The 24,797-nt window shown below is 44.5% G+C and overlaps 2 protein-coding genes across 9 annotated transcripts; both read right to left on the reverse strand.

The window, feature by feature from the left end:
- Window positions 1-1,022: 1,022 nt before the first annotated feature.
- Window positions 1,023-10,813, reverse strand: LOC112216381. 8 transcript variants are annotated; one of them, XM_024376346.2, is made up of 15 exons: window positions 10,442-10,813; window positions 9,927-10,017; window positions 9,487-9,754; window positions 8,602-9,253; window positions 8,275-8,399; window positions 7,546-7,597; window positions 7,256-7,384; window positions 6,851-6,988; window positions 6,479-6,627; window positions 4,578-4,632; window positions 4,389-4,468; window positions 3,586-3,681; window positions 2,999-3,452; window positions 2,654-2,862; window positions 1,023-1,729 (listed from the first exon to the last, which is right to left on the reverse strand). In XM_024376346.2, exons 2-15 carry the CDS (start codon window positions 9,986-9,988, stop codon window positions 1,664-1,666), a joined length of 2,535 nt encoding a protein of 844 aa, XP_024232114.1. In that variant the 5' UTR covers window positions 9,989-10,017; window positions 10,442-10,813; the 3' UTR covers window positions 1,023-1,663. The 8 variants fall into 8 exon arrangements, 7 of the variants coding, with proteins under 7 accessions (XP_024232114.1, XP_024232111.1, XP_024232113.1 ...); XM_024376343.2 differs by having other exon boundaries at window positions 9,927-10,032; XM_024376345.2 differs by having other exon boundaries at window positions 10,319-10,813.
- A 1,655-nt stretch (window positions 10,814-12,468) lies between these two features.
- On the reverse strand, window positions 12,469-23,579 carry LOC112216382 (differentially expressed in FDCP 6 homolog). The gene is made up of 10 exons (XM_024376350.2): window positions 23,394-23,579; window positions 19,502-19,642; window positions 19,223-19,408; window positions 18,605-18,832; window positions 17,242-17,497; window positions 16,783-17,081; window positions 14,689-14,855; window positions 13,948-14,146; window positions 13,684-13,774; window positions 12,469-13,113 (listed from the first exon to the last, which is right to left on the reverse strand). Exons 1-10 carry the CDS (start codon window positions 23,538-23,540, stop codon window positions 12,917-12,919), a joined length of 1,911 nt encoding a protein of 636 aa, XP_024232118.1. The 5' UTR covers window positions 23,541-23,579; the 3' UTR covers window positions 12,469-12,916.
- Window positions 23,580-24,797: the final 1,218 nt, after the last annotated feature.

Below are 24,797 nucleotides of genomic sequence, written 5' to 3' on the forward strand. Positions count from 1 at the left end.
CCAGGCCTGAGGACAAACTCAACCAGGTTTGTCATTATTGATCACTAACAAATTTTCCACCTCTCCTACACTAACTTTTGATTTTTTTTTTAATAAGTACAAATACTTTTCTTTCATTATTTTTTTATGCATGAATACGATGACTCAATGTTCATTTTTGGCATTTCCTGACTAAGTTTGCCCACTTTGTCAATGAAGTAATCATAAAAATAATTGGCAACATGAATTGGTTGTGAGTTGAATTTGTCTTTCTGCCCATAATTTCATATTCCAAAGTTTTTTTCTATCACTCTTTATATTATTGATCTTGGCTTCATAATACAGTGTTATCCTTACATGTCACATACACACTTTACTGTAATTTAAATTGTAATTTACAGTATTTTCTAATTAATTTAAGGAGCATGTACAACTGGAAATTCAAAGAATGTAAGACAGTATTCAAATACATTTGTCTCATCCAGTATTATGTTGTGAGGCAAGAGTCCAGAGGACACATGAAGGAAAACATGAGACCTTCCAAGAGGTACAGTAGCCCATATAATAGTAATTTAATAGGATCTCTATGCAGTACGGTAGGCAGTGGTGGAAGTTACAGCAGAAATACTATTCTGATGACATAACATTGCAGTCGGACTATGCAGAGTCAATTACCTACAAATCATCTCGCATCCCAAATACGATTCATTATGCGAACAAGATTGGCAAGTGGGCACCAAGCCCCGCTCAAACTGACCCACTAAAACGTGCCGCTGCACTTCAGAAGGCCAGGGCGTTCATCTCTGCTACGGTCATAGGAATGTTGACTTGCCTGGTTAAATAAAAAAATAAAGAGACACTTGCTATCTCAGTGAGATTAGGTTCTGTTGTACAGTCTCAAATAGAGAGTAAACAGACAGTGCCCATCAGAACCTAAACAACTCTACTACAGTACATGGCTAAGTGGCCGTTTCCAATGGGCTTCACTATAATAAAACTCACAAAACATGCATCACATAACAGAAATAATACACGTCAGTAAAGAAAGTTCATATACATTTATTATAAACAAATCTAGACAATCTGATTTGGGCCTCATGTAGTTAGTGTTGAACTAGGTCACTATATACACACACACACACACACACACACACACACACACACGTTTTTCTAAAAAGTGTCAATGAAAATTTTACTTTTGTATTTTTGAAAGCTGTAAAAAACAAATTTTATTGCAACATTGATCAAGTTAACAATTCCCATTGGGTTCAGTAGCCTACTCCAAAATCATAGATTTCAATCATTGGTACCCACCAACATTTGATTTCTGGACATCAATTCATTCACTTAGTTTCTGATTCCAATCAAAATGTAAAGATGTCTCATTCTTGGATATTTTGCATACTGTAATACTGTCAGAAATAAAAATTAGTAGCATTATATAGCCAGTGCATGCCAATGTGGTAAAAATGTTTCTAACTTGATACATTATTAAACATGGGTATGTTACGTTTTGGAAAAGTAGCTACTTGGAGCAGTAATAGATATTTTGTAAGTGTGACATCAAATCTGGCTATAACAGGGTTCGGAAAACAAACATACACACTCCTTAAAGACTTAACAATCCATTATGGGTCTCTTATCAGTAAACTAGACCAGACTAAAAAAACAAAACAGTGATGAGTCATCTCTCCCGGAGAGGAGAGGAGTAGGAAGTAGATGAGGGGTCCAAGATAATTGGCCGAAAAAACTGAAGGGGAGGAATGAACGGGAAGAACAGGAAAAGAGTATTAAATACCTTCAACTATCACAACATGGTCAATGATGCTCTTCTGATTAATCCACAATGAACATGAATCCTAGTCTATAGGTTGGATAGTCTCACAATGTTATCCTACCAAGTCTTGTTTATCAAATCGGCTGCTGGAAGAATCCTGGAACCCGAGGCTATAGATAAATGCCTATAGGACTAATACAGTTACGGGACAAATGTATTGGCACCATTGCACTTTTCTTAAATCATTTAAATTGAAGAAAGAAAAATAATTCCCTCCCTACAATTAAACATGGGGGGGGGGTGCTTTGCTGCCTCTGGTACTGGGGGCCTTCAACGTGTGCAAGACATCATGAAATCAGCAGATTGATGTTCGACCCAGTGTCCAAAAACTGGGTGTCCATTGTGTTTTTTTGTTATCGTTGTCTTGCTACATCAAAAAGCACCCTGAAATGGTTCAAGACGAGATATTGGACTGTTCTGGAGTGGCCAGCGAAGAGTACAGAACCCAATCACATCCATAACCTACAGTGAGAGCTGAAAACAGCAGTTGGTGAGGGTACCCCTCACACATTGAATAATTAGAGTGGTTTGCTGCTGATGAGGGGCCAAAATTGCCAGTAGAAAGGTGCAGTAAGCTTGATGGCTACAAGAAGAGTTTATCTGCAGATAATTCTGTCTATGCCATGTCTTAATTTTCTAAATAAAATGGTCAACTTTAGTTTACAAAAATAAAATTGTTCTGCAATGTTGAAAATCCAATAACTAAGTGTGGGGAGAAAACGCTTTTTGAATTTTAACTTATTTTAGAAGAAATATGGAATGACTTCAGAAAAGTGCAAGGGTGACAATATATTTGGTTGCAATTGTATGTAAACTAAAGGATGATACCCAACTCACAGTGTAGTCCTGGAGATGCAGGGCTGCTGCTACAGGGTTTACACAGCGGGTCTGCAGGGGCCAGGTTGACGAGGGAGTTGGGGCTGGGGAGGTGTAGGTGGCCACCTCCTCATCCAGACGTAGCTCCTTCAGAGGGGGGAGGTGCCGGCGGAGCAAGGCTGTAGCAGAACTCAGAGCACTGCTCTTTGAGAACATAATACTACCTGCAACTATACACGGTTATCGATCAATTAAATAGATTCATTTATAAAGCCCTTTCTGCAACATCAGTTGTCAAAAACTGCTTTACAGTAGCCCAGACTAGACTCCAAAGAGCAAGTAGAAGCACAATCAGCTAGTACATACACTGACTTTGAGTCCTACCTCTGGGCTGGCACAGAGGGACAAAAGCTGAGAGGTTGGTCAACCTGGTCAGATCTGTGGCTGCAGCTGTGACTTCCGGGATCTCTGGTGCAGAGGCTCTAACTAACTCTGGATGCAGAGGGAGGAGGTGCATCGCCTCCTGTCCTCCTGCAGCACAATGCTCCATGGGCCCACCTCGCTCCAGAAATCCAGCCACAGGGCTCTCCTGTTCATGTGCTGGAGCTGCTCTGTACAGCTTCTTGCCAGTTGAGAAGAAAATGACTGATTCTCTGTGTGGGGCTTGGAAGAAAGTCTGGAGTCGTCCTCCTGTGTTACTTTGCTTCTCCTCCTTCGCCAGCTGTTGGTCTGCTCGCGTCTCAGCAGGGTCTTGATCCAACACCACACCGTCTGTCTGTTCTTCCTCCTCAGTCTCCTTAAACAATGTCTGGACAACCTCCTGCCACACATAGACATGTAAGTCATTTATCAGACACCTAATCAGAGCGACTTACAAACAATGCATTCAACTAAAGTACGTAAATCCATCAATCGTGGCAAGTAAATGCCACCTGTTAGCCCCCCCTCCTCACCTCCTTGCATGTCTCCAGATCTCCGCTGTGGCCCTGGGGGCCCCCGAGTCTGGGAGAGCCTGCGTAGGGGGTCCAATGGGCAGACAGGAGCCTCCTCTGAAAGAAGATGGCTCAGTGAGTTAGAGCATCCATGGTGCTGGCAATAACAGGGATGTGAATTTAAGTATGCTCCCTCTAATTCTCTCCCTCCCTCCCGGAGGACCTGAGCCTCAGGACTACCTGGCCTGATGACTCCTGACTGTCCCCAGTCCACCTGGTTGTGCTGCTGCTCCAGTTTCAACTGTTCTGCCTGAGGATATGGAACCTCGACCTGTTCACCAGATGTGCTACCTTGGTCTAAAACAGCAGTTCTGGGACCTCTCTTGATCCCTCTACAGCACCTGCTGTCTTGACCTCTGAATGCTCCGCTATGAAAAACCAACTGACATTTACTCCTGAGGTGCTGCCTGGTTGCACCCTTTACAACCACTGTGATTATGATTTGATCCTGCTGGTCATCCATGAACATTTGAACATCTTGAAGAACAATCTAGCCTCCATCCGGCCACCCCTCATAGCCTAGTTCCTCTCTGTGTTCCAGCCTTTCTATGGTGTTTTTCCAAGCCACTGCACTTCTACATCTGCAATGCCTGCTATTTGGAGTTTTAGGCTAGGTTTCTGAATAAGCACTTTGTGACATCTGTTGATGTAAAACGGGCTTTATAAATACATTTGATTGGGCAACAAATACTGAATGTTATCACTTTAGTGTTCACAGTTTAACCATGGACATAAGAGTCAGGGGTGTACTGTAACATGCTGACCATGGACATGGGCTGATGCCTTGTGTCAGGGACCCGCTGGGGTGTCCACTTTAAGGCTGGGGTCAGGCTGCCTGATGTCACTGAGGAAAGGGACAGATAGACATAAGGCAGACCAAAGAGGAGAGGGACAAACAGGAGAATATCTGGTTGAGATGTGGCAATAGAAAAGGTAGCATATGACCAACGTACCTATAGGTTCTCCAGGAGCTTCAGTGTGCCACTTTGTGATGGGTACTCGCTGTGCCTGGAAAGGTAAAGTATCACAGTGAATCTTGTGTTACTCACCCGTAGAGGGTGGCTGCTTGTTTCATACAGCACTAAGGTGACATAACAAGTAGGCACATGAGAAAGTAGGATGGTAATCATTTTTACAAGTAGGCACATGAGAAAGTAGGATGGTAATCATTTTTACAAGTAGGCACATGAGAAAGTAGGATGGTAATCATTTTTACAAGTAGGCACATGAGAAAGTAGGATGGTAATCATTTTTACAAGTAGGCACATGAGAAAGTAGGATGGTAATCATTTTTACAAGTAGGCACATGAGAAAGTAGGATGGTAATCATTTTTACAAGTAGGCACATGAGAAAGTAGGATGGTAATCATTTTTACAAGTAGGCACATGAGAAAGTAGGATGGTAATCATTTTTACAAGTAGGCACATGAGAAAGTAGGATAGTAATCATTTTTACAAGTAGGCACATGAGAAAGTAGGATGGTAATCATTTTTACAAGGTGTAATATGAAGAAAAATGCTCTGGTATATTTCCTGGTTGCTAAAATTCTAATAGTTTGCCTAAATTTCAGTTTGTGACAAAACAAGTTGTTCTTTTGTAAAAAATAAAATAAAAAAAAACATTGTACCATCTAAAACAGCTGTGAAATATATTTTCCATAAGTATTTTCAGCTGTCAGGGTTCATGCACTCACTCATAGATAGAAGTTTTTGAGAAGTCATGAAATTCCAACCAAATGTCCATGACCAACAATGAAACCTTTATGTACAGTACGTATAAAAAAAGTAAGAATAATGTGGTACCAACACTGGGAGGCTGCTCTCATGAACCAGCTCCCATCTTTGAGCAAGGCACTTAAACTCCCACAAAGTAGAATACCTGTTAGGCAACTGTATAAAACACGTGGTCAACCCTCAGGTCTGGAAAGCTAGTGGGTGTGCAAGCTTTTGATCAAGCCCTGCTCAAACAGGTCAGAGACAGTTTATCAAGATCGGTTGAGCAGCTCATTTCTAAAATATGGTTTGTTAGAGAGGTACTGGGGGATGGTTGACCACCCTCGATGTAAAACATTGCAACATTACAACCAAATACTCTTCGCCTTTAAATAATTCACTCATTTAATAATATTAAAATATCAAATGACTATGGAAGGCTGCAAATATTCTAATTCAATTGAAGCAATCCCTCACATTTTCTTCAGTCATATTTAGCTAAACTATCTTAGAAGTGTTTACTTTGCAGGCTGACTGGAATATATGGAGTTACAATGCCCCATATATTGGATGCCCAAACCACCTGGAAGTACCTAAAAAAAACACGTTTTGAATCCACATAATCCAAAAAACAGGCTACATCTATAATCTCATTTGACGATTCACAAATTACTATTTAGATTCACATGATTCGATTCAACGCGATTGAAGGGTTAGCCCTAACCCTAACATACATTTAATTTCCATGACTTCATGGATTTGATAATTTTCCAAAACTTTTCCAGGCCTTGAAAACACCATTATAAAAATTCCATTACTTTTCCAGGACCATTCAAAACCCCGTTGTTTGAAGCTGGTGTACAAAACCAAAAGCAAACGACGCAAAAACTAAACTTAAGAATGTGAAGCATAGAAAAGGTGCATATATAACAGATCTACCACTTATTAGACTTGCTTTCAATGAGAATGACATTATCTATAACTAATATTTCTATGTAGATGTGGTCAAATTGTCCAAAAAGTCACATATTGCAGCTTTAAAATGTTCATTGAAATGTATAATGTTGTTTTCGCCCTGGTGGGAGCAGCTTTATATGTGTTTTTGTTGTTAATAAATCAAATTGATCAAACGGTGACTGACAGTGTAGATGGAGGTGCCCCTGCCAGATGGACAGACAGAGGTGCGCTGGGGTGTGGCTTCCAGGGGTCTCCCAGCCTTCACCTCTTCATTCTGCAGGATGCTGCCGAGGGCTGCAGCATCTGGGAAGAACTGAACACGCCGTACTGAACCTGGAACACATACAAGGTTACAGACTTAATAGTTTGACAGTGTTTTTTCTTCTTTGCTGTTTGAAGCTATAAAAGCTTCTTTAAAAATGCATTTTGCATTATGATTAATGGAAGCAGTACTAATCTATTGCTGGGATTTCTAAGCTTTGTTTCTTAAAATGTATTTTTTATTTTATTTAAACTTACCCAAAGATAGGATGTGTCCACTAGTACTACCACTGACCTGCAGAGTCTGCTGACTTCTTGTGACTCTTCATGACAGACACTCTTTGGGGCTGGAGAGAGTAGCTGACCCCTTCATCCTGCAGGATGCTGTTGAGGGATGAAGGCTCAGGGGAGAACCGAACAGACCTTACGGGACCTATAAACAATACATGCACATACAAAGTTACAGACTTGCTAGCCTATCCCAGCTTCCCTAGATTGAGCCGGAGTAGGGGTTTGAATAGGCTGGCTAATCAAACAAACTCTTTTAAAAAATGTTTTAAAAGGTGCTACATATAACATTTCCACCCTCTAATAGCCCTAAACGTTTACACTATACCAGTAGCACATAGACCATTTATTTGCAGCATTAGGAAAGTTATTCAAATCCATCTGGGGAGTGTTCAGTAGTACTACCACGGACCTGCAGAAGCTGCTGTCGTCTGGTGACTCTTCATGACAGATACCCTCTCCAACTCCAGAGAGGAGCTGACCCCTTCAGTTTGCAGGATGTTGCCCAGGGCCAGAGACAACTTTACATTCCTGACAGGACCTAATTCAACACAAGAACATAAAGTATACTAAACAGCAAATTGTATTTTTTTTATAAGATGCTACAGTACATTAAACATGTCCACCTGTAAAAATGTACATAACATGAAGGAATGCAAATTCACAAGAGGAAAAAAATAAAATAATAATAAATACACTGACCAGCAGAGGGCACTGTCCTCAGACCATTCTTCATGATGGACACTCTCTGGGGCTGCAAAGAAAAGAATACCTCTAGTTAGTTAATAGGCAAACTGATGGACACAAACTCAGACAGTTCATCAGTACCAATTGTACAGGCAACCTCAAACATTGCTTTGGCATTGATACAGAGGGTAGTGCGAACGGCCTAGTACATCACTTCCTGTCATCCATGACCTCTATACCAAGTGGTGTCAGAGGAAGGCCCTGAAAATTGTCAAAGACTTCAGCCACCCTAGTCATAGACTCTTCTCTCTACCACACGGCAAGCGGTACCAGAGCGCCATGTCTAGGTCCAAGAGGTTTCTAAACAGCTTCTACCCCCAAGCCACAAGACTACTGAACATCTAGTCAAATGGCTACCCAGACTATTCACATTCTCCTCCCCCCCCACCACTCTCTGTCATCTATGCATAGTCACTTTAACTCTACCTACATGTACATACTGGCTAAATAACCAGCACCCCCCTGTATATATCGTTCTTTTTTACTTATATCTCATATTCTTATCTGTATTTTTGAAACTGCACTGTCATTTAGGGGCTCGTAAGTAAGCATTTCACTGTAAGGTCAAGACAACCTGTTGTATTCGATGCATGTGATTAATGCAATTTGATTTGAAAACAAACAAATACCAACGCACTACAACCGACCCAAAATCCCTGTAACTCATTCCACAAGACAACTCACCATGTTGTTATAGGCTTGTGTAGAGGGAGGGCTGGACATAAAAACCCTGGCTGCACTGATTCCCTCATTCTGGAGGATACTACATAGGGCAGAAGGGTCAGAGTGGAAGGCAGCCTCCACATTCCCTGGAACACACACAGTACAATGGAACACATCTTCAATTTGAAAAACAAAATGTGTGAAATGAAGAGCCTAAGCAGAGAGAGAGAGCGATTGGGGAGAGAGACTATCGTAGGCTACTATGCCTAATATTACTAGAGAAAGAAGTGGAGGATGTTTGAGTCCTTTACTGTTACCACACCATCGGTAATAAAAATCCCTTCTCACCAGTGCGACTACTTGGTAACTGCCCAGGCATGGAAGGATCTTTCAGGCTGAGCATGTCAAAATGGCCACCACAGGCTTCCGTACTGAGGGCAGTGGGCTGGGCTGAGGCAGTGGAGGCACTACTAAATGAGAAAGCACTGGACGAAAGACCTGAGCCGAGAGCAAATGAACTGGGAGGTCTGGAAAGTTGTCCCCATCCAGGTACGTGCAATAGATTATCTGAAGAAGACTGTTTGGGATGTTGAGACAAAGACATGGAGGTGGCAGCACTGGGAGCCTGGGTCTGATGAGGCTTCCCCGACTCTCTATTTTGCTGTGACAAGATGCCGCCAGGCCCCGAGCCTGCTTTTCTAGCTGCCAAGTGTAGTGCAATTGTTGGGAGTTGAGCAGCAAACTCTATTGTTGACTTTGATTGGGCCTTGTTATGAGTTGCTGAGATGCTACTGGGCAGTTGGGCAGTGGTTGTTGTGGGTCTTGTTTTTAGATGGGCAGCAGTGCTAAAAGTACTTTTAGGTTGGGTTGGTTGAGCACCAGCCCTTGCAGTAGCAGTCAGCGGTCCCCTCTGGTTCTGTGCCCCCATTCGGTTGGCCTTGAGATTAGAGAAGTTGAAAGGCACAGGCTTGGTGCTTGGTTTCATCCTCTTGGCTTTACCCTAAAGGAAAACAGAGATGCACATAAACTAATTATTATTTAGCACTGACAAGTAGTGCTTTGGAGACGCATATTCAGGGCAGGTTTCCCAGACCGAGATTAATCCTAATCCTGGACTAAGAAGCACTGTTTAATAGCCAGTGAGTCTGCTTTTTAGTACAGGAATGGGCTTAATATGGGTCCTGGAAACCAGCCCTTAGTGATGCAGTTGATTGAGGAAAAGATGCTCCTTACCACTAGAGAGTTGTCCTCCCATCTCTTGTGTGACCGCGTGAAGTCAGAGGGAGTCTTAAGGGGCAGGGACTTGGCCAGCACTGGGAGTCTGCTGATGCCCAGCGGTCTTATCGTGAGTTTAGGACCGTTGTCTGAGGCTGCTACTGGGTCCTTGTTCTCAGGCCCCAGTTTGGAAGGATGGCCATGGGGTACAGAGGGGTGTTTGGAAGGAAGGGGTACAGAGAGGTGTTTAGAGCCTGGCTTTGTGTCTGCTGTCATTCTGTTGAGACTGGAGAGGGACAGTCAATGTAGAGAGTGTAGACATATGTTTCAGGCAGTGTATCTACAGTGTTGTTTTTAAATTCAGGTTCAGCTATAGACAGCGGCCATGAATCATTAGCAAGATGCAACCACCAAAATAAACACAATAGACTAGTTGTGTTCATACTCTGCAGGCCTACCTTGAATGGTCGTTCAGGAGTGTGTTCTGACATTGCTGACGCAGTACTGGAGAGGAATCCATGTTGGCTCAGTCAGGGGTTCAACAATGTTCTGTAAATAACAAACCTGAACCAAATGTTTGTAAACATAATTCAGCATGCTGGCTAACACAGTTGGCAAGAGCGCATAGATAGCTACGCCTTTTAGGACAAAAACAGCAACAACATTGACGCAGTGCTCAATTGCTTTACTGTAGTTGGTTAACTTCATTTCACTTGAATACAGCAAAGAACACATTGCAATCTTCTAGCTAATTCCTTAAAAAACACCACAAAACGTTGAACAATTTAAACGATACTGCTAGCTTGCTAACGTTACTTGATTCATGATATGACAATATATAAAATCTTACTTTACTCCCATGCAAACTTCAAAATAGTTAACTGTTTGCTTGCTTCCAAAAAATGTATTCTGTAAATTTCGAAGAAAATATTAAGAATATCCCAGACTTTGCTGTTTTCACCCCCAAACAAACCTCAAAACTTCCTGGACATGCGTCAGTTTGTACAAAGCACCTATTTTCATTGGTTAAACAACAAACACCAAAATCCAATCGTTGTGAATGTTTATTCTGCGGCCATATTTCCTTTGACCAATCAACAACAAGCGTGTAAAAACAACTCCATGGAAACGACGCATGAATCTTCACCACGTGATCTATTGCAGAAACGTTCCATAGGCACAAAAAGCTTATTTTTCTCAATTTTTGTGTTTACATCCCGGTTAATGAGCATTTCACCTTAGCCAAGATAATATATCAAGCTGACAGGTGTGGTATATCAATAAGCTGATTAAACAGCATGGTTATTACACAGGTGCACCTTGTGCCGGGGACAATAAAAGGCCATTCTAAAATGTGCAGTTTTGTCACACAACACAATGCCACAGATGTCTCAAGTTTTGAGGGAACGTGCAATATGCACGTTGACTGCAGGAATGTCCACCAAAGCGGTTGCCAGAGAATTGAATGGTCATTGCTCTACCATACGTTGTTTTAGAGAATATGGCAATACGTCCAACCGGCCTCACAACCGCAGACCGTGCACGTGCACGTGTCAGCACACCAGCCCAGGACCTCCACATCATGCGGGATCATCGGACAGGGAAGGGGGTGCTGTAATAAAGCCTTTTTGTGGAGGAAAACTCAGTCTGATTGGCTAGGCCTTGCTCCACAGTGGGTGGGCCTTGCTCCACAGTGGGTGGGCCTGGCTCCACAGTGGGTGGGCCTGGCTCCACAGTGGGTGGACCTGGCTCCACAGTGGGTGGGCCTGGCTCCACAGTGGATGGGCCTTGCTCCACAGTGGGTGGGCCTGGCTCCCAAGTGGATGGGCCTATGCCTTCCCAGGTCCACCCATGGCAACACCCCTGCCCAGTCATGTGAAATCCATAGATTAGTGCCTAATTGATTTATTTCAATTGATTTATTTCCTTATATGAACTGTAACATAAGTAAAGTCTTTGAAATTATTGCATGTTGCGTTTATATTTCTGTTCGGTAAATAAAGTAGTCAAAAGTTTAGTATTTGGTCCCATATTCCTATAATGCAATGACTCTACAAACTTGTTGGATGCACTTGCAGTTCGTTTAGGTTGTGTTTCTTTTTTTGTGCCAAATAGAAATTTATGTTCAATAATATATTGTGTCATGTTGAGGTACATTTTATTCTAAATAAGAATATATGTTTTTAAACACTTCGACATTAATGTGGATGCTACCATGATTACGAATAATCCTGAATTGATCGGGAATAATGATGAGTGAGAAAGTTACAGAGGGCCAAAGATCAAACACCCAAGACATGCTAACCGCTCACCATTACCGTTAGCATGTCCTAGCATGTCTTTAATGCCTACCTCTGAGATTTTAAAATAAATTGTTAAACAGCATTTCTTTTTCTGAGCAATTGTATTAGTATAAAATAATTTCAGAAGGAAATTGGGCATATAATATAGCTCAGTATTTGAATAATTGATTTTATACAGTCATTATTGCTCATCTTTATCAAGGGTGTCAATCATGTCATTCCCACCACATTATTGGATCTTGGTATTTGCAATAAATCTCTCCTGTAATTGTCCTTTTTGGTCAGAAGGTGTCTCTCTTAACACTTTTTTGATACATATTGTCACATCCAATATGTATCCACTTCCCAAAAATAAAGCAGGATAATACCTTGAATTGGTTCTTCGTTTCGTCACACAAACACTGAGAAGATGTAAGGATTGGGAAAATGCAACGTCTACATAGTTTACACACACAGGGTACGCACCTGGCCCCCGAGCTTACATTTCTACATGTGTGTAAAGTTTAAACTGACTCCGGAAACAGGAAATAAAGAGACCACAGAGCTGTTTGCATTCATTTCCACTCTTCTCTGTTTTCATATTGTACCCATTTGGTACAGAGTACTCTCCTTATTTTATTAATACGTCTGTCTGTCTGTCTGTCTGTCTGTCTGTCTGTCTGTCATTACAAAGAGGGAGAGAAGAGAACAAACTAGACTCATTTAGTAAATATATTTACAGAATTCATTTTGTGAGATGAAAGAAATCTTCATCTTGTGATCTTTCAGAAGAAATTCTCAACAACAAAACAAACCCTTGTGGTTATTCTGTTCTTCATTAAAACATGGAGACTTGCTATCAACATACCGTGAGATGCTGTGATGGAATACTATTGACATAATACATTTACTACCAATGATGCATCTAATTGTTTACTACCAACTTGGTGGGAGAAGAATATTCAAAAGATTAACATCATGTATCTTGACGATTCCTTTATCCCATCCATGCTTTTCCGTCAACTAGACAGAACGTTCACATTGACACCACCTAAAAGATGAATTCATACTCGCTCAGTCTCTCCACCTTTTCCATTACAAAAACCACAAACGAAACACAGTTGGTAACACAGTTTTCCCTTCTAGAGGAGAAGAACCATATCCTCTCAGGGGATGTCCATGCCTCCGTTAGAGGTCTGTGAGAGACGTCTCTCTCCTTCACAGCCTAACCCTGCACCACTGCTGTCCACGTTCTCCTTGCTCTCGTCATCCTGCTCCTCTGACCGCTGTCTCAGACGCAGGCCGGGGTCTCGCTGAGACGGGATCTGGAAACGGGAGAACGAGCCTCCAGAAGATCTCTTCTCTGAATGGAACCATTACAGCATGAACAGGATACAGAAACACAAACATTTAGCCTGCTGTTTTCTGCTGGACAAGACCACATTGTAACTAAGTATATCTCTGTCAATTATTCAGAAGTGATGATTGGTGAATCTGACAGAGTCATCTTGTTATGAACGAGAACAGTGGTTGTTGGCAGGTAAGTCATCAGTGTACCTGTGGTTTGAAGTTACTGTGTCAAAGACAAGAGGGATGCTAGAGGCACGGGTTTACAGTAGAAAATATGATGAATAACACAGAAATGCATGAGTACGTCTTATCAACGCTATGCTTAAAGAAAGAAGTACACTAAAATGAGGTTGTCAAAACCTAGTTACAACCTCAGAGAAAGAGGGACATTTCTCATGACCTTTAGCATACACCTCCTACTGTACAGTAGTTCTGCACATCGCATGCCTTACTCGCTCCCTGCTCTTTGTGCATAGTTAAATGTCAAATCGCAAGGAAATGTGTGCCCACTCAAGTGACCTCATTACATCACACGATGCTGAACACTTGACAAAATGGCAACATTTCAATGTGTGTGACATACCTCCTGGTCCAACTGGACTCATCAGCCGGTTCATCTGAACATTCCAGTGTTTGACGTTGGTGCTGGCTTGACGAAGCTTCCTTTGGGCAGCCTATCAGGACACAAGGGAGATTGAAACATATGGAACAAATTCACACTAAAGACATGAATAAGGCTCTAATGTTAACCACATTGATGTTAGTGTTGATAATTAAGCCCAATCTAAATATCCAGTGTTGTTGTGAAGGGAAGTAGTCAGTGTGTTGATAACGGTAGGCTACTCACCACAACGTCCTGGTCGACCCGGTGTCGGTTGGCCCTGACCTCCTCCAGCTGCCGCTGAGCCTCCTCCAGAGCCCGGGTCTTGTTCTCCATCTCTTGCCTCAGCTCCTGCTTCTCTCTCTGGGTCTTCCGGATGTACTCCTCCTGCTCGTCCTGGAGGGCCATCAGGGCCTTCATCTTCTCTTCCTCCTCAGACAGCAAACTGGGCAATACAGATTCAAGGTTTTTTAGAAACATGGCAAGTTAAAACACACAGGGCATACAGTAGTCAGTAAATATAGCATGATTTGCTGAAGCCAAGTTATTACAAGCATGGACGAGCCTATATTCTTTATGATATCTTTGCCATGTCTGAGATTCTTTGTGAGCTTTGACAAGCAGGGAACTTAACGCTTGGTAATATATGCACGTCAGATCATTTATTTTTTTGCATGTAAGATTGAGACAGAGCCCATGCAAACCCTGTCATCATATCCAACAGATTGTAGCTAGACAACTTCCTCTGCTAAAAACTCTACTTCCTCAGGAACCTCACTAACGCAACAGCCCACCCTTCAACACTGATCAGCTTCTCACCACCATCTGTCTCCCTGTGGTGTGCTGTGTTCAATAAAAAGACATGCAGCTTATACGTGCTAAGTGGATGCGTTTTCACATGCCGACTGCTAGCCCTACCTGAGCCTGTCTATGGAAGTGAATATGTTTGAAGAAGAATACTGTGTGCGTGCGCATGCAGCACCCTACCCAGTCTGTGCGTATCTAAAGACCTCTTCGTCCTGTCTGGCCTTGATCTCCTGGTGCAAGGCCTCCTCCAGACTCGTCTGCAACCCCTCCAGCTCCTTGATCCTCTTCCTCTGCCGCTCCGCCTCCTCCTCCTTTAGAATCATCTCTGCTTGCATGCTGGCCCGCGACTGGAGACACACACACAGCATAGAAGATCTAGACACCTAGCCCAGAGCATTGTGATCGGCATAAACAGTGTTACTATACACCCGGTCACCCACTCTAAATCTGCACCAACCATCCTCCACAGTACACAACACAAGCGCCACCCTCCTCCTCCTTGACACACTCAAAACAGAAGGTTCTATAGACTGACAAAAAAGCCAGTTGGATCTTGGATCATAACCATAGCGGATCCCTTTTTGGTGCTATATAGAACTTGTTGTAAGGTTATATAAAAGAACCATGCTCATAAGGTTCTCATTGGAACCTTTATGGTGCTATAACCACACTCCTTTCTTCCCTTCATCCTCACCCCCTTTCCTGTTACTAGCTGTCCTCACCGCCTCCCTCCCTGTCCTCACCGCCTCTCTCCTCTCCATCCTCACCGCCTCCCTCCCTGTCCTCACCGCCTCCCTCCCTGTCCTCACCGCCTCCCTCCCTGTCCTCACCGCCTCCCTCCCTGTCCTCACCGCCTCCCTCCCTGTCCTCACCGCCTCCCTCCCTATCCTCACCGCCTCTCTCCCTGTCCTCACCGCCTCTCTCCCTGTCCTCACCGCCTCTCCATCCTCACCACCTCCCTCCCTGTCCTCACCGCCTCTCTCCCTGTCCTCCCTGTCCTCACCGCCTCTCTCCCTGTCCTCACCGCCTCTCTCCCTGTCCTCACCGCCTCTCTCCCTGTCCTCACCGCCTCTCTCCCTGTCCTCACCTCCTCTCCTGTCCTCCCGCCTCTCCCTCCCTCCCTGTACTCACCGCCTCTCTCCTCTCCGTCCTCACCGCCTCCCTCCCTGTCCTCACCGCCTCTCTCCTCTCTCCTCTCCGTCCTCACCGCCTCCCTCTCTGTCCTCACCGCCTCTCTCCTCTCTCCTCTCCGTCCTCACCGCCTCCCTCTCTGTCCTCACCGCCTCCTTCCTTTCCCTCCCTCCATTGTCACCGCCTCCCTCCTCTCCCTCCCTCTCTGTCCTCACCGCCTCCCTCCCCTTCCTCCCTCTCTGTCCTCACCGCCTCCCTCCTTTCCCTCCCTCCATTGTCACCGCCTCCTTCCTCTCCCTCCCTCTCTGTCCTCACCGCCTCCCTCCCCTTCCTCCCTCTCTGTCCTCACCGCCTCCCTCCTTTCCCTCCCTCCATTGTCACCACCTCCCTCCCCTTCCTCCCTCTCTGTCCTCACCGCCTCCCTCCTTTCCCTCCCTCCATTGTCACCGCCTCCCTCCCCTTCCTCCCTCTTTGTCCTCACCACCTCCCTCCCCTCCCTCCCTCTCTGTCCTCACCGCCTCCCTCCCCTTCCTCCCTCTCTGTCCTCACCACCTCCCTCTCCTCCCTCCCTGTCCTCACCGCCTCCCTCCCCCCCTTACTCCCTGTCCTCACCGCCTCCCTCCTTTCCCTCCCTCCATTGTCACCGCCTCCCTCCCCTCCCTCCCTCTCTGTCCTCACCGCCTCCCTCCCCTCCCTCCCTCTCTGTCCTCACCGCCTCCCTCCCCTTCCTCCCTCTCTGTCCTCACCGCCTCCCTCCTTTCCCTCCCTCCATTGTCACCGCCTCCCTCCCCTCCCTCCCTCTCTGTCCTCACCGCCTCCCTCTCCTCCCTCCCTCTCTGTCCTCACCGCCTCCCTCCCCTCCCTCCCTCTCTTTCCTCACCGCCTCCCTCCCTCTCCCTCCCCCTCTGTCCTCACCGCCTCCCTCCCCTTCCTCCCTCTCTGTCCTCACCGCCTCCCTCCTTTCCCTCCCTCCATTGTCACCGCCTCCCTCCCCTCCCTCCCTCTCTGTCCTCACCGCCTCCCTCCTTTCCCTCCCTCCATTGTCACCGCCTCCCTCCCCTCCCTCCCTCTCTGTCCTCACCACCTCCCTCCCTTTGTTATCGCTTCTTTTCCACCGTCTCCCTCTCCCCTCCCAGTCTTCACCTCCTCTGCCTCACGGAGCTGCACCTCCAGGGCCCGCTGCATCTCATCATGCTGCTGACGCCTCCTCATCTCGTCCTGTTCCAGGAGAGCCTGGGCCTGCCTCTGTGCCTCCTTCAGGAGCTCCAGCTCGGCCAGCTTACGCTCCTTCTCCTCCTGGAGTGCCCGAAAACGTTGCAACTCCTCCTCTTTGGCCAGCCGCCTCCTCTCCCGTTGCTCCCTCTGCTCCCTCCTCTTCAGCTTCAGGTCCTTGTGGAGAGAGGTCTTCCCTTCAGTGTGTAGACGGATGGCTGTCTGAATGGCTGTGGGGAGGGAGGGGGATAGGCTGTAACAAGTTGTACAATAGTACTTCCACACAGGGCTCACATTATATATTCACTCTTAGAGGAGCCTGAAGTCTATTGGGAGTGAATGCATTATTAGTAGGAGGGATCACTGAGTAGAAGAACATGCCCCACAGACCTGCTGTCCATTCCTGTCTCTGCTTGGTGTCTGAGGCACTCATCTCATAGGTCTTGGAGAGAGTTTTCAGACAAAACATACACCTCTTCCCATCTCTGTCTGGCAGAACCTCCACACAGCAGTCCCCGTCAAGAGGGATGTTTCCCTGGCGATCCTTGCGGTCCTCGCTGGTGTAGTAGGCCAGGGTACCGGGCCTCAGAGTGAACCAGCGCTCCTTCCAATTCCTCCTCAGCTGACCCTTCTTCCAAAGATACCCCTGGAGGCCACAAAGTCAACACACACATTATTGACATAGAACAACTTATCACTGACACATCCCCTTTTGCCCTTAGCAATGTTTGCAAATCTTTAAGGTGGTGGCAGCAATATGGTGGAAGATTCATCACTACACAGTTTATACACTCAGTTGGCAGTTTATTCGGTACATCCATCTGGTACCAGGTTGGACCCCCCCTTTTCCCCCAGAACAATCTGAATTAAAATGTTGCTCAATTGGTATCAAGGGACCTAACGTGTGCCAGGAAAACATTCCCCACACCGTTATAGTACCGCCACCAGTCTGTACTGTCGACACCAGGCAGGATGGGGCCATGAACTCATGCTGATTACACCAAATCCTGACACTGCCATCATCATGACGCAACAGGAACTGAGATTTGTCGGACCAGGCAAAGTTTTTCCACTCCTCAGTTGTCTAGTGTTGGTGATGGCGTGCCCACTGGAGCCACTTCTTCTTGTTTTCAGTGGATAGGAGTGGAACCTATCAGCTGCAATAGCCCATTTGTGACAAGGACCGACGAGTTGTGCGTTCTGAGATGCCGTTCTGCTCACCACTGTTGTACTGTTGTACGGTTATTTGCCTGTTAGCTTGCCCGATTTTTGCAATTCTCCTTCAACCTCTCATCAACGAGATGTTTTAGCCCACAAAACTGCCGCTGACTGGATGTTTGTTTGTTACACCATTCTCTGTAAACCCTAGACACTGACGTGTGTGAAAAGTCCAGGAGGCCGGCCATTTCTGAGATACTGGAACTGGTGCATCTGGCACCAACGATCATACCACGCTCAAAGTTGCTTAGGTCACTCATTTTGCCCATTCTAACATTCAATCGAACAGTGACCAAATGCCTCTATGCCTGTCTGCTTTACATAGCAAGCCACGGCCACGTGACTCACTGTCTGTAGGAGCGAACCATTTTCATGAACGGTGTGGTGTACCTAATAAACTGGCCACTGAGTGTACATATCCCTTCAGACATGCTAACATCAAGATTTTCTGGCCAAGCGGGAGGGATAGGGAGCGATGTGGGACCGGCTGAGAGACAGACAGACCATACTGCTCTATTGTTTTCAGGTTGCCTACCTCTTTGAGGACATCACCGACTATCTCCCTGTACACCTCCTCTATGGCCATGCTGGTGATTTCCTGGTCCACGCCTCTAGTTACCTTCCCAGAGTTCATCATGTCCAGGAAGGACCAGACAGTGAAACCATTCTGCTGCACTGTATCCTTGGAAATGAAGTCCTCCAGCTCCACACAGTTGAGCTCAACACTCATGGCCATACACATCTTCTTGAGCAGGTATTCCACCTGAACAAATAAAGTGTGGAGCACAAATATTTGGCATAGAAAAAGACATTGACATTGTATATTGTGGTGAAAATGGTTGCCTTTCACTTGTTTTGCCACCAGTGAAATGTATTGTTTTTGATTGATAAGGTAACCTCCTCCATTTTGTTTTTAGTGAAACAACCTTGACTGCTGGTTCTCACGCAGAGCCACTGTGCTCTGCTCTAAAAGCTGCCTGTAGCTTATCATAACAACACTGCCAACAGCAGTTGTGAAAAACAGACTACAGGAAACCAGAAGCTGTGTGACATGCAAGACCACATTTACTGCGCATAAAGGACCACAAGTCTGCAATTCTTTTCAGAGGTTTGGCAGGTTATTACTAGGACAGGATGGTGAAGTTGAACTCACCTCATCTGGGACCATAATCAGAGGGTATTTGTCCTCTGACAGAAAGTTAAACAGGCACCAGAGACTAAAGGCATCCTTCCCTGGCAACACGTTCTTATTGTCCTTCCCCGGCTTGTAGTTCTTCTTAGCAGTGAGAGTCCAGCAAAGCTCATCTACTTGTTCCTTGACAAAACAGCCCTCTTCTACCTGTGTGCAGGAAACATAATAATACACACAATGTTGAGTGAGACTAACAAAAACATAAACTCAGCTATTGCCATGATGCGTGCATTTCATTACCTTGTCCAGTATGTATTTGTTGAGGTAAGGCATGTACCCCTGGCTGGAGACCGGTCCATCATCATCATCCCTGAAGTGTTCTTCCAGAGCCACTGGGTCATGGGGGATGGACAGAACCGTACACAGGTTATGGGACAGAACCTAAAACACATGGACAACAGGTAGATCTGGATGAGTTTTTATTTCACCTTTATTTAACCAGGTAGGCTAGTTGAGAACAAGTTCTCATTTGCAACTGTGACCTGGCTAAGATAAAGCGTAGCAATTCGACACATACAACAACACAGTTACACATGGAATAAAACAAACATACAGTCAATAATACAGTAGAACAAAAGAAAACAAAAATTCTATATACAGTGAGTGTAAATGAGGTAAGTTAAGGAAATAAATAGGCCACGGTGGCGAAGTAATTACAATATAGCAATTAAACACTGGAATGGTAGATCGGCAGAAGATGAACAAATACTGAACGTAACAGACGTCAATATTAGTATCTGGCCAAGACCTGTTTATAAACCTTGTACAGACTTGTCTCTGTCAGACGGAAAAGAGCATGAAATACTTTGACAGTTTAAGAAGGACCTGAAACACAAAAGCTGAATCAGTGCAGTATTTTAGTCTTAGAGGAAACGTGCATCATGTACCCATCACGTCAAAATATAGGAGAAGGATATAGTGAAACTGCTGACCAGGCATGTGTGATTTACTCAGTCAAATATCTATTGGGTTACTTCAAGAGAGCTTCTTGTGTTCACACAACAATGTTCCAACTGCCATTTTAGACCTTCTGATAAGATTAAGGATGCTCTCATGAAAAACAAGAATAAATGACTGGACCTTACTGAAATAGAAGTTGAGAGATATCTATCTTATTTTGAGAGAGACTCAGTAAACCCGTGTAGAACCCAGCCTTCATTTTCTGACACATCATCACCACATCCTGTCCTCCTCTCCTCCTCCCTCACTCACTCACCCCTCTTCTCACAACTGAACCAAGGATTTTATTGGGATCCCCGTTATCTGTTGCTGAAGCAGCAGCTACTCTGCCTGGGGTTCACACAAAACATGAAACATGACACAGAACATTTCACGACACACATTTTAAATAAGCACAATGGAAACATAAAAGTTCCTCTGGACAGTTACACGCATCCATACTGTACACTGGTACATATACATGTAAGTTATAGGGGAGAGGTGTGTTGTGAGGTGTTTTATTTTTTAAAGCAAATGTAGCTGTTTGCTTGAATAATTTGAGATGGGAAGGAGTTCCATGTGATCATGGCTCTACATAATACGTTGGGTTCCCTTGAATTCATTCTGAATTTCTATGTCTGGTGGGTTATGTCTGTCAGAGCTATATGTAAGTTGATTATATAGGGAAGTTTGAATTTCACAATATTTCTCACAAAAACAAAAATGAATGCAGCCAATCTCTCCTCTACTATGAGCCAAGAGAGACTGACATGTATACTGTTGACATTAGCCCTCTTTCTACATTGAAGGGCAAGACGTGTTGCTCTGTTTCACGCCAGCTGCAGCTTTTCCTGGTCCTTAGTTGCAGCACATGATCATATCATCAGGCAATAGAGATGATTTGATAAAACTAGAGCTTGCAGGATTTGTTTGGTCGACTGTGGTGTAAAAAGCAGAGCATCTCTTTATCACAGACAGACCTCTCCCCATCTTCACAACAATTATTCCTTGACCATGACACTTTACGGTCTCAGCTGACACCAAGAAGTTCTCCCCCCTCAACTTGCTCAACAGCCACATCATTCATTACCAGATTCAGCTGAGGTCTAGAACTTAGGCAATGATTTGTACCAAATACAAAGCTCTTAGTTTTAGAGATGTTCAGGACCCAGTTTATTATTAACCAACCACCCATTACAAAACTGACCACAGCTCTTTGTTTTAGGGTTACAATGATTTCACTAGCTGTGGGCACTGACGTGTATAATGTAAAATCATCAGCGTACATAGACACACAAGCTTTGTTTAACAGTAAAAGGCCCTAGAGTGTTACCTTGCGCTACAACACACCTTACATGTTTTACATTAGAGAAGCTTCCATTAAAGAAAACCCTCGGTTGTATTGGATAGATAACTCCCAACCCATGATATGGCAGCAGATGTAAAGCCATAACACTTAAGTTCTCTCAACAACAGGTTATGGTCAATAATATCAAAGGCTGCGCTGAAGTCTAACAGTACAGCTCCTACAATCTTCTTATTATCAATTTATTTTAGCCAATCATCAGTCATTTGTGTCAGTGCAGTACATGTTGAGTGCCCTTCTCTATAAGCATGCTGAAAGTCTTAATTATTTTTCAAAAAGTTGCTAAGAGCCGGCAGCAAGTTGATTGATCGGCTGAACGAGTAAAGGGCGCTTTATCATTCTTGGGTAGCGGAATGACTTTAGCTTCCCTCCAGGTCTGAGGACAAACTTTTCTCCAGACTCAGATAATAAATATGACAAACAGGAGTGGCAATACAGCCTGCTATCATCTTCAGCAGCTTTCCAGCTAAGTTGTCAATACGAGAAGGTTTCTAACACTAACTTCACAGAATTTAAAATTACAATGCTTTCTTTCATTATTAGATATTTTATGCATGAATATGTTGGCTCACAGTTTGTTGTTGGCATTTCATGTTTGCGTTTGCCCACTTTGCCAATGAAATAGTTATTAAAATAATTGGCAATATCAAAAGGTCATGTGATGAATGAGCCCCGAGATTCAACAAAACATGGAGTTGAATTAGTCTTTCTGCCCACAATTTCATTTAACGTACTCCAAAGATTTTTATAGAATTTATATTAGTTTCATAATACAGTTTCTTCTTATTTCTGTTCAGTTTAGTAATATACATTTCTCAATTTGAAAGAACACCAAGACCTGCGTGTCCTGGGGACCTTCAGCCTCTATGAACCTGACTCCCTGGTCTCTAGACTGGCCCATACTCCAGGCCAGTCTGCCAGTACCAGCATGACAGGGATAAGCCTAGTCACGAGGTTCTGATAGTGAAAGCCAGGCCAGGAGCACATGGCTGAATCATGGAGCTCGATGGAGGAGAGTGGGACTGGTCCCACACCATGTAACAATATAGCCTGGTCCGATGTTTGTTTGTGCTCTGGCCAACTCCATTGTTCATTGTCAAGCCAAACAGCGTGACAGGGAGTTGGCATGCTAGCACCAACACACTGGCACTCAGGTTCATATCAATAAGCACTGAAGATGTACGTGAACTGTAGTACAAGTGGCGATGTGGTGGCATGTTATATTCACCAGCTCTCTGGTCGTGCTCAGTGCCACAGTACCAATTGCACTGCATGTGGTGACATCATGGACCAGCCTGGTTACAACTTGGTGATGAGGCCTTCCATTCATAGAAACGCAGAGCAAACCGTAACTCTCCAGCTCACACATTGCCCCTACTGTGCACTATTTCACTATCATCAGTGTTGTTCTCCCACCCATGGGAAAAATATAGTTACCACTGCGAGCCCTATTACAACACTAAAACAATCAGCTAATAACTTGACACACACAGAGCATGTGCCATGAAGGTTTGCTCAACCAGGAAATACACTTAATCAGATGAAGATCAGCAGAAAATCTACCACCTATCATCTAGCAAACATATACAGCATATCAAGTTATTCAGGACCAGTTCTGCTCATCTTCACTAATATCAAATGTATATTTTTATTGACCCAGATAACTATATATTATTGGATGACACCAGCTACCCCAATAAAGATCCTCATGTGGTCGGAAATGAGAGAGCTGGGTGCCTTGGTTAGAAGACGGTGCCCCTAAAACATGGGGCCAAAACCCTTAGTAAAATCCCATCAATTTTGGCTGAAATGAATCCAGGTGCTCACCTTGAGTTGAGACTTGGACACTTTCCCACTCTTCTCAAGATCCAGAGCAGTGAAACCATACCAAATAGACTTGAGGAGCTCTGAGCGTAGGTCCATGTCTACAGCAGCATAACTTTTTCTCTCTCTCCCTCCCTCCTCTCGATACATGCCCCTACGCTGTGATAGCCTCTTGAGCCACCCACACCCAGTAGTGCTTTGACTGTGGGGCCCTGCTGTGCTGACTGCACTACTAAACCAGTCAGTCTCAGTTGCGCCACCTGCTGGCGGGGCATTGTAGTGTAAGGGTCCAATAACAGACTGACATACTCCTTTAATATAGTGAACAAAAATATAAACGCAACATGTAAAGTGTTGGTCCCATGTTTCATGAGCTGAAATAAAAGATCCAAGACATTCTCCATACACACAAAAAAATGTATTTCTCTCCAATTTTATGCACAAATTTGTTTACATCCCTATTAGTGAGCATTTCTCCTTTGCCAGTGTAGCTGATGTGAAATGGCTAGCTAGTTAGCGGTGGTGCGAGCTGGTAGCGTTTCAATCGGTGACGTCACTCGCTCTGAGACCTTGAAGTAGTGGTTCCCCTTGCTCTGCAAGAGCCGCGGCTTTTGTGGAGCGATGGGTAACGATGATTCGAGGGTGACTGTTGACGTGTGCGCCCAGGTCGGGGCGAGAGGACGGACGTAAAGTCTATACTGTTACACCAAGATACTAGCCTATATAACACTGACCCAATAGCAATTCCGATGACCGTGATGCGTGTCTTTGCGGAGACCTGATGATCGGCAGGTAATGGTGCTTTCGAGCGGATAGATTTTCTTTACCATTCGGCGATTTGCCACCAATGCTCCTTATAGGAGCATAGATGTCCACTTCAGCCGTCTCTGTATATGTAACCGATGTGAAACGGCTAGCTAGTTAGCGGTGGTGACGTCACCGATTGAAACCGCTAACTAGCTAGCCGTTTCACATATACCCGGCGCAAGGTCCACTGGTTGATGCTTATAGAAAACATGTAGGTAAAATATCATACAAACGATCATAAGAGAAATTCATTAAATATATATATAAATATATTTTGCATTAAACTAATTCTAATCAGTTCCCAACAGGCTCAGAAGACTGAGGGCGGGACATTTCCTAGGGACAACAGTCCTTGTAGTGCTTCTGCCGTGAAGTCTTGGAGACCCCAAAACTTATCGGCTGCAGATATGATACCCGACTAATTAAACACACGTGCTGTACAATTAATTGCTGTGGCTATAAATGCCACAAAATCCAGATCACTCCATTGATTTAACACTAGCAACTGGTTGCAATGCATCCACTGTCATATTTTCAACACTGTTGTCTCTTTGACTCTCTTCACCACCTCCACATAGGAGATCTGCTGCGCAGCCCTGA

This window comes from Oncorhynchus tshawytscha, linkage group LG16 (assembly GCF_018296145.1).
Source record: "Oncorhynchus tshawytscha isolate Ot180627B linkage group LG16, Otsh_v2.0, whole genome shotgun sequence".
NCBI classification, from domain to species: Eukaryota; Metazoa; Chordata; class Actinopteri; order Salmoniformes; family Salmonidae; genus Oncorhynchus; species Oncorhynchus tshawytscha.

Coding starts and splice junctions, on each gene's coding strand:
- LOC112216381 (XM_024376346.2), bottom strand. CDS start 9,988: ATGGATTCCTCTCCAGTACTGCGTCAGCAATGTCAGAACACACTCCTG. Junction 7,385..7,545: donor GAGGACAGTGCCCTCTGCTG/GTCAGTGTATTT, acceptor GTGTTGAATTAG/GTCCTGTCAGGAATGTAAAG. Junction 6,989..7,255: donor GACGACAGCAGCTTCTGCAG/GTCCGTGGTAGT, acceptor TATTGTTTATAG/GTCCCGTAAGGTCTGTTCGG.
- LOC112216382 (XM_024376350.2), bottom strand. CDS start 23,540: ATGTATCGAGAGGAGGGAGGGAGAGAGAGAAAAAGTTATGCTGCTGTA. Junction 17,498..18,604: donor TCGGTGATGTCCTCAAAGAG/GTAGGCAACCTG, acceptor TGTGGCCTCCAG/GGGTATCTTTGGAAGAAGGG. Junction 17,082..17,241: donor GAGACAGGAATGGACAGCAG/GTCTGTGGGGCA, acceptor CCCTCCCCACAG/CCATTCAGACAGCCATCCGT.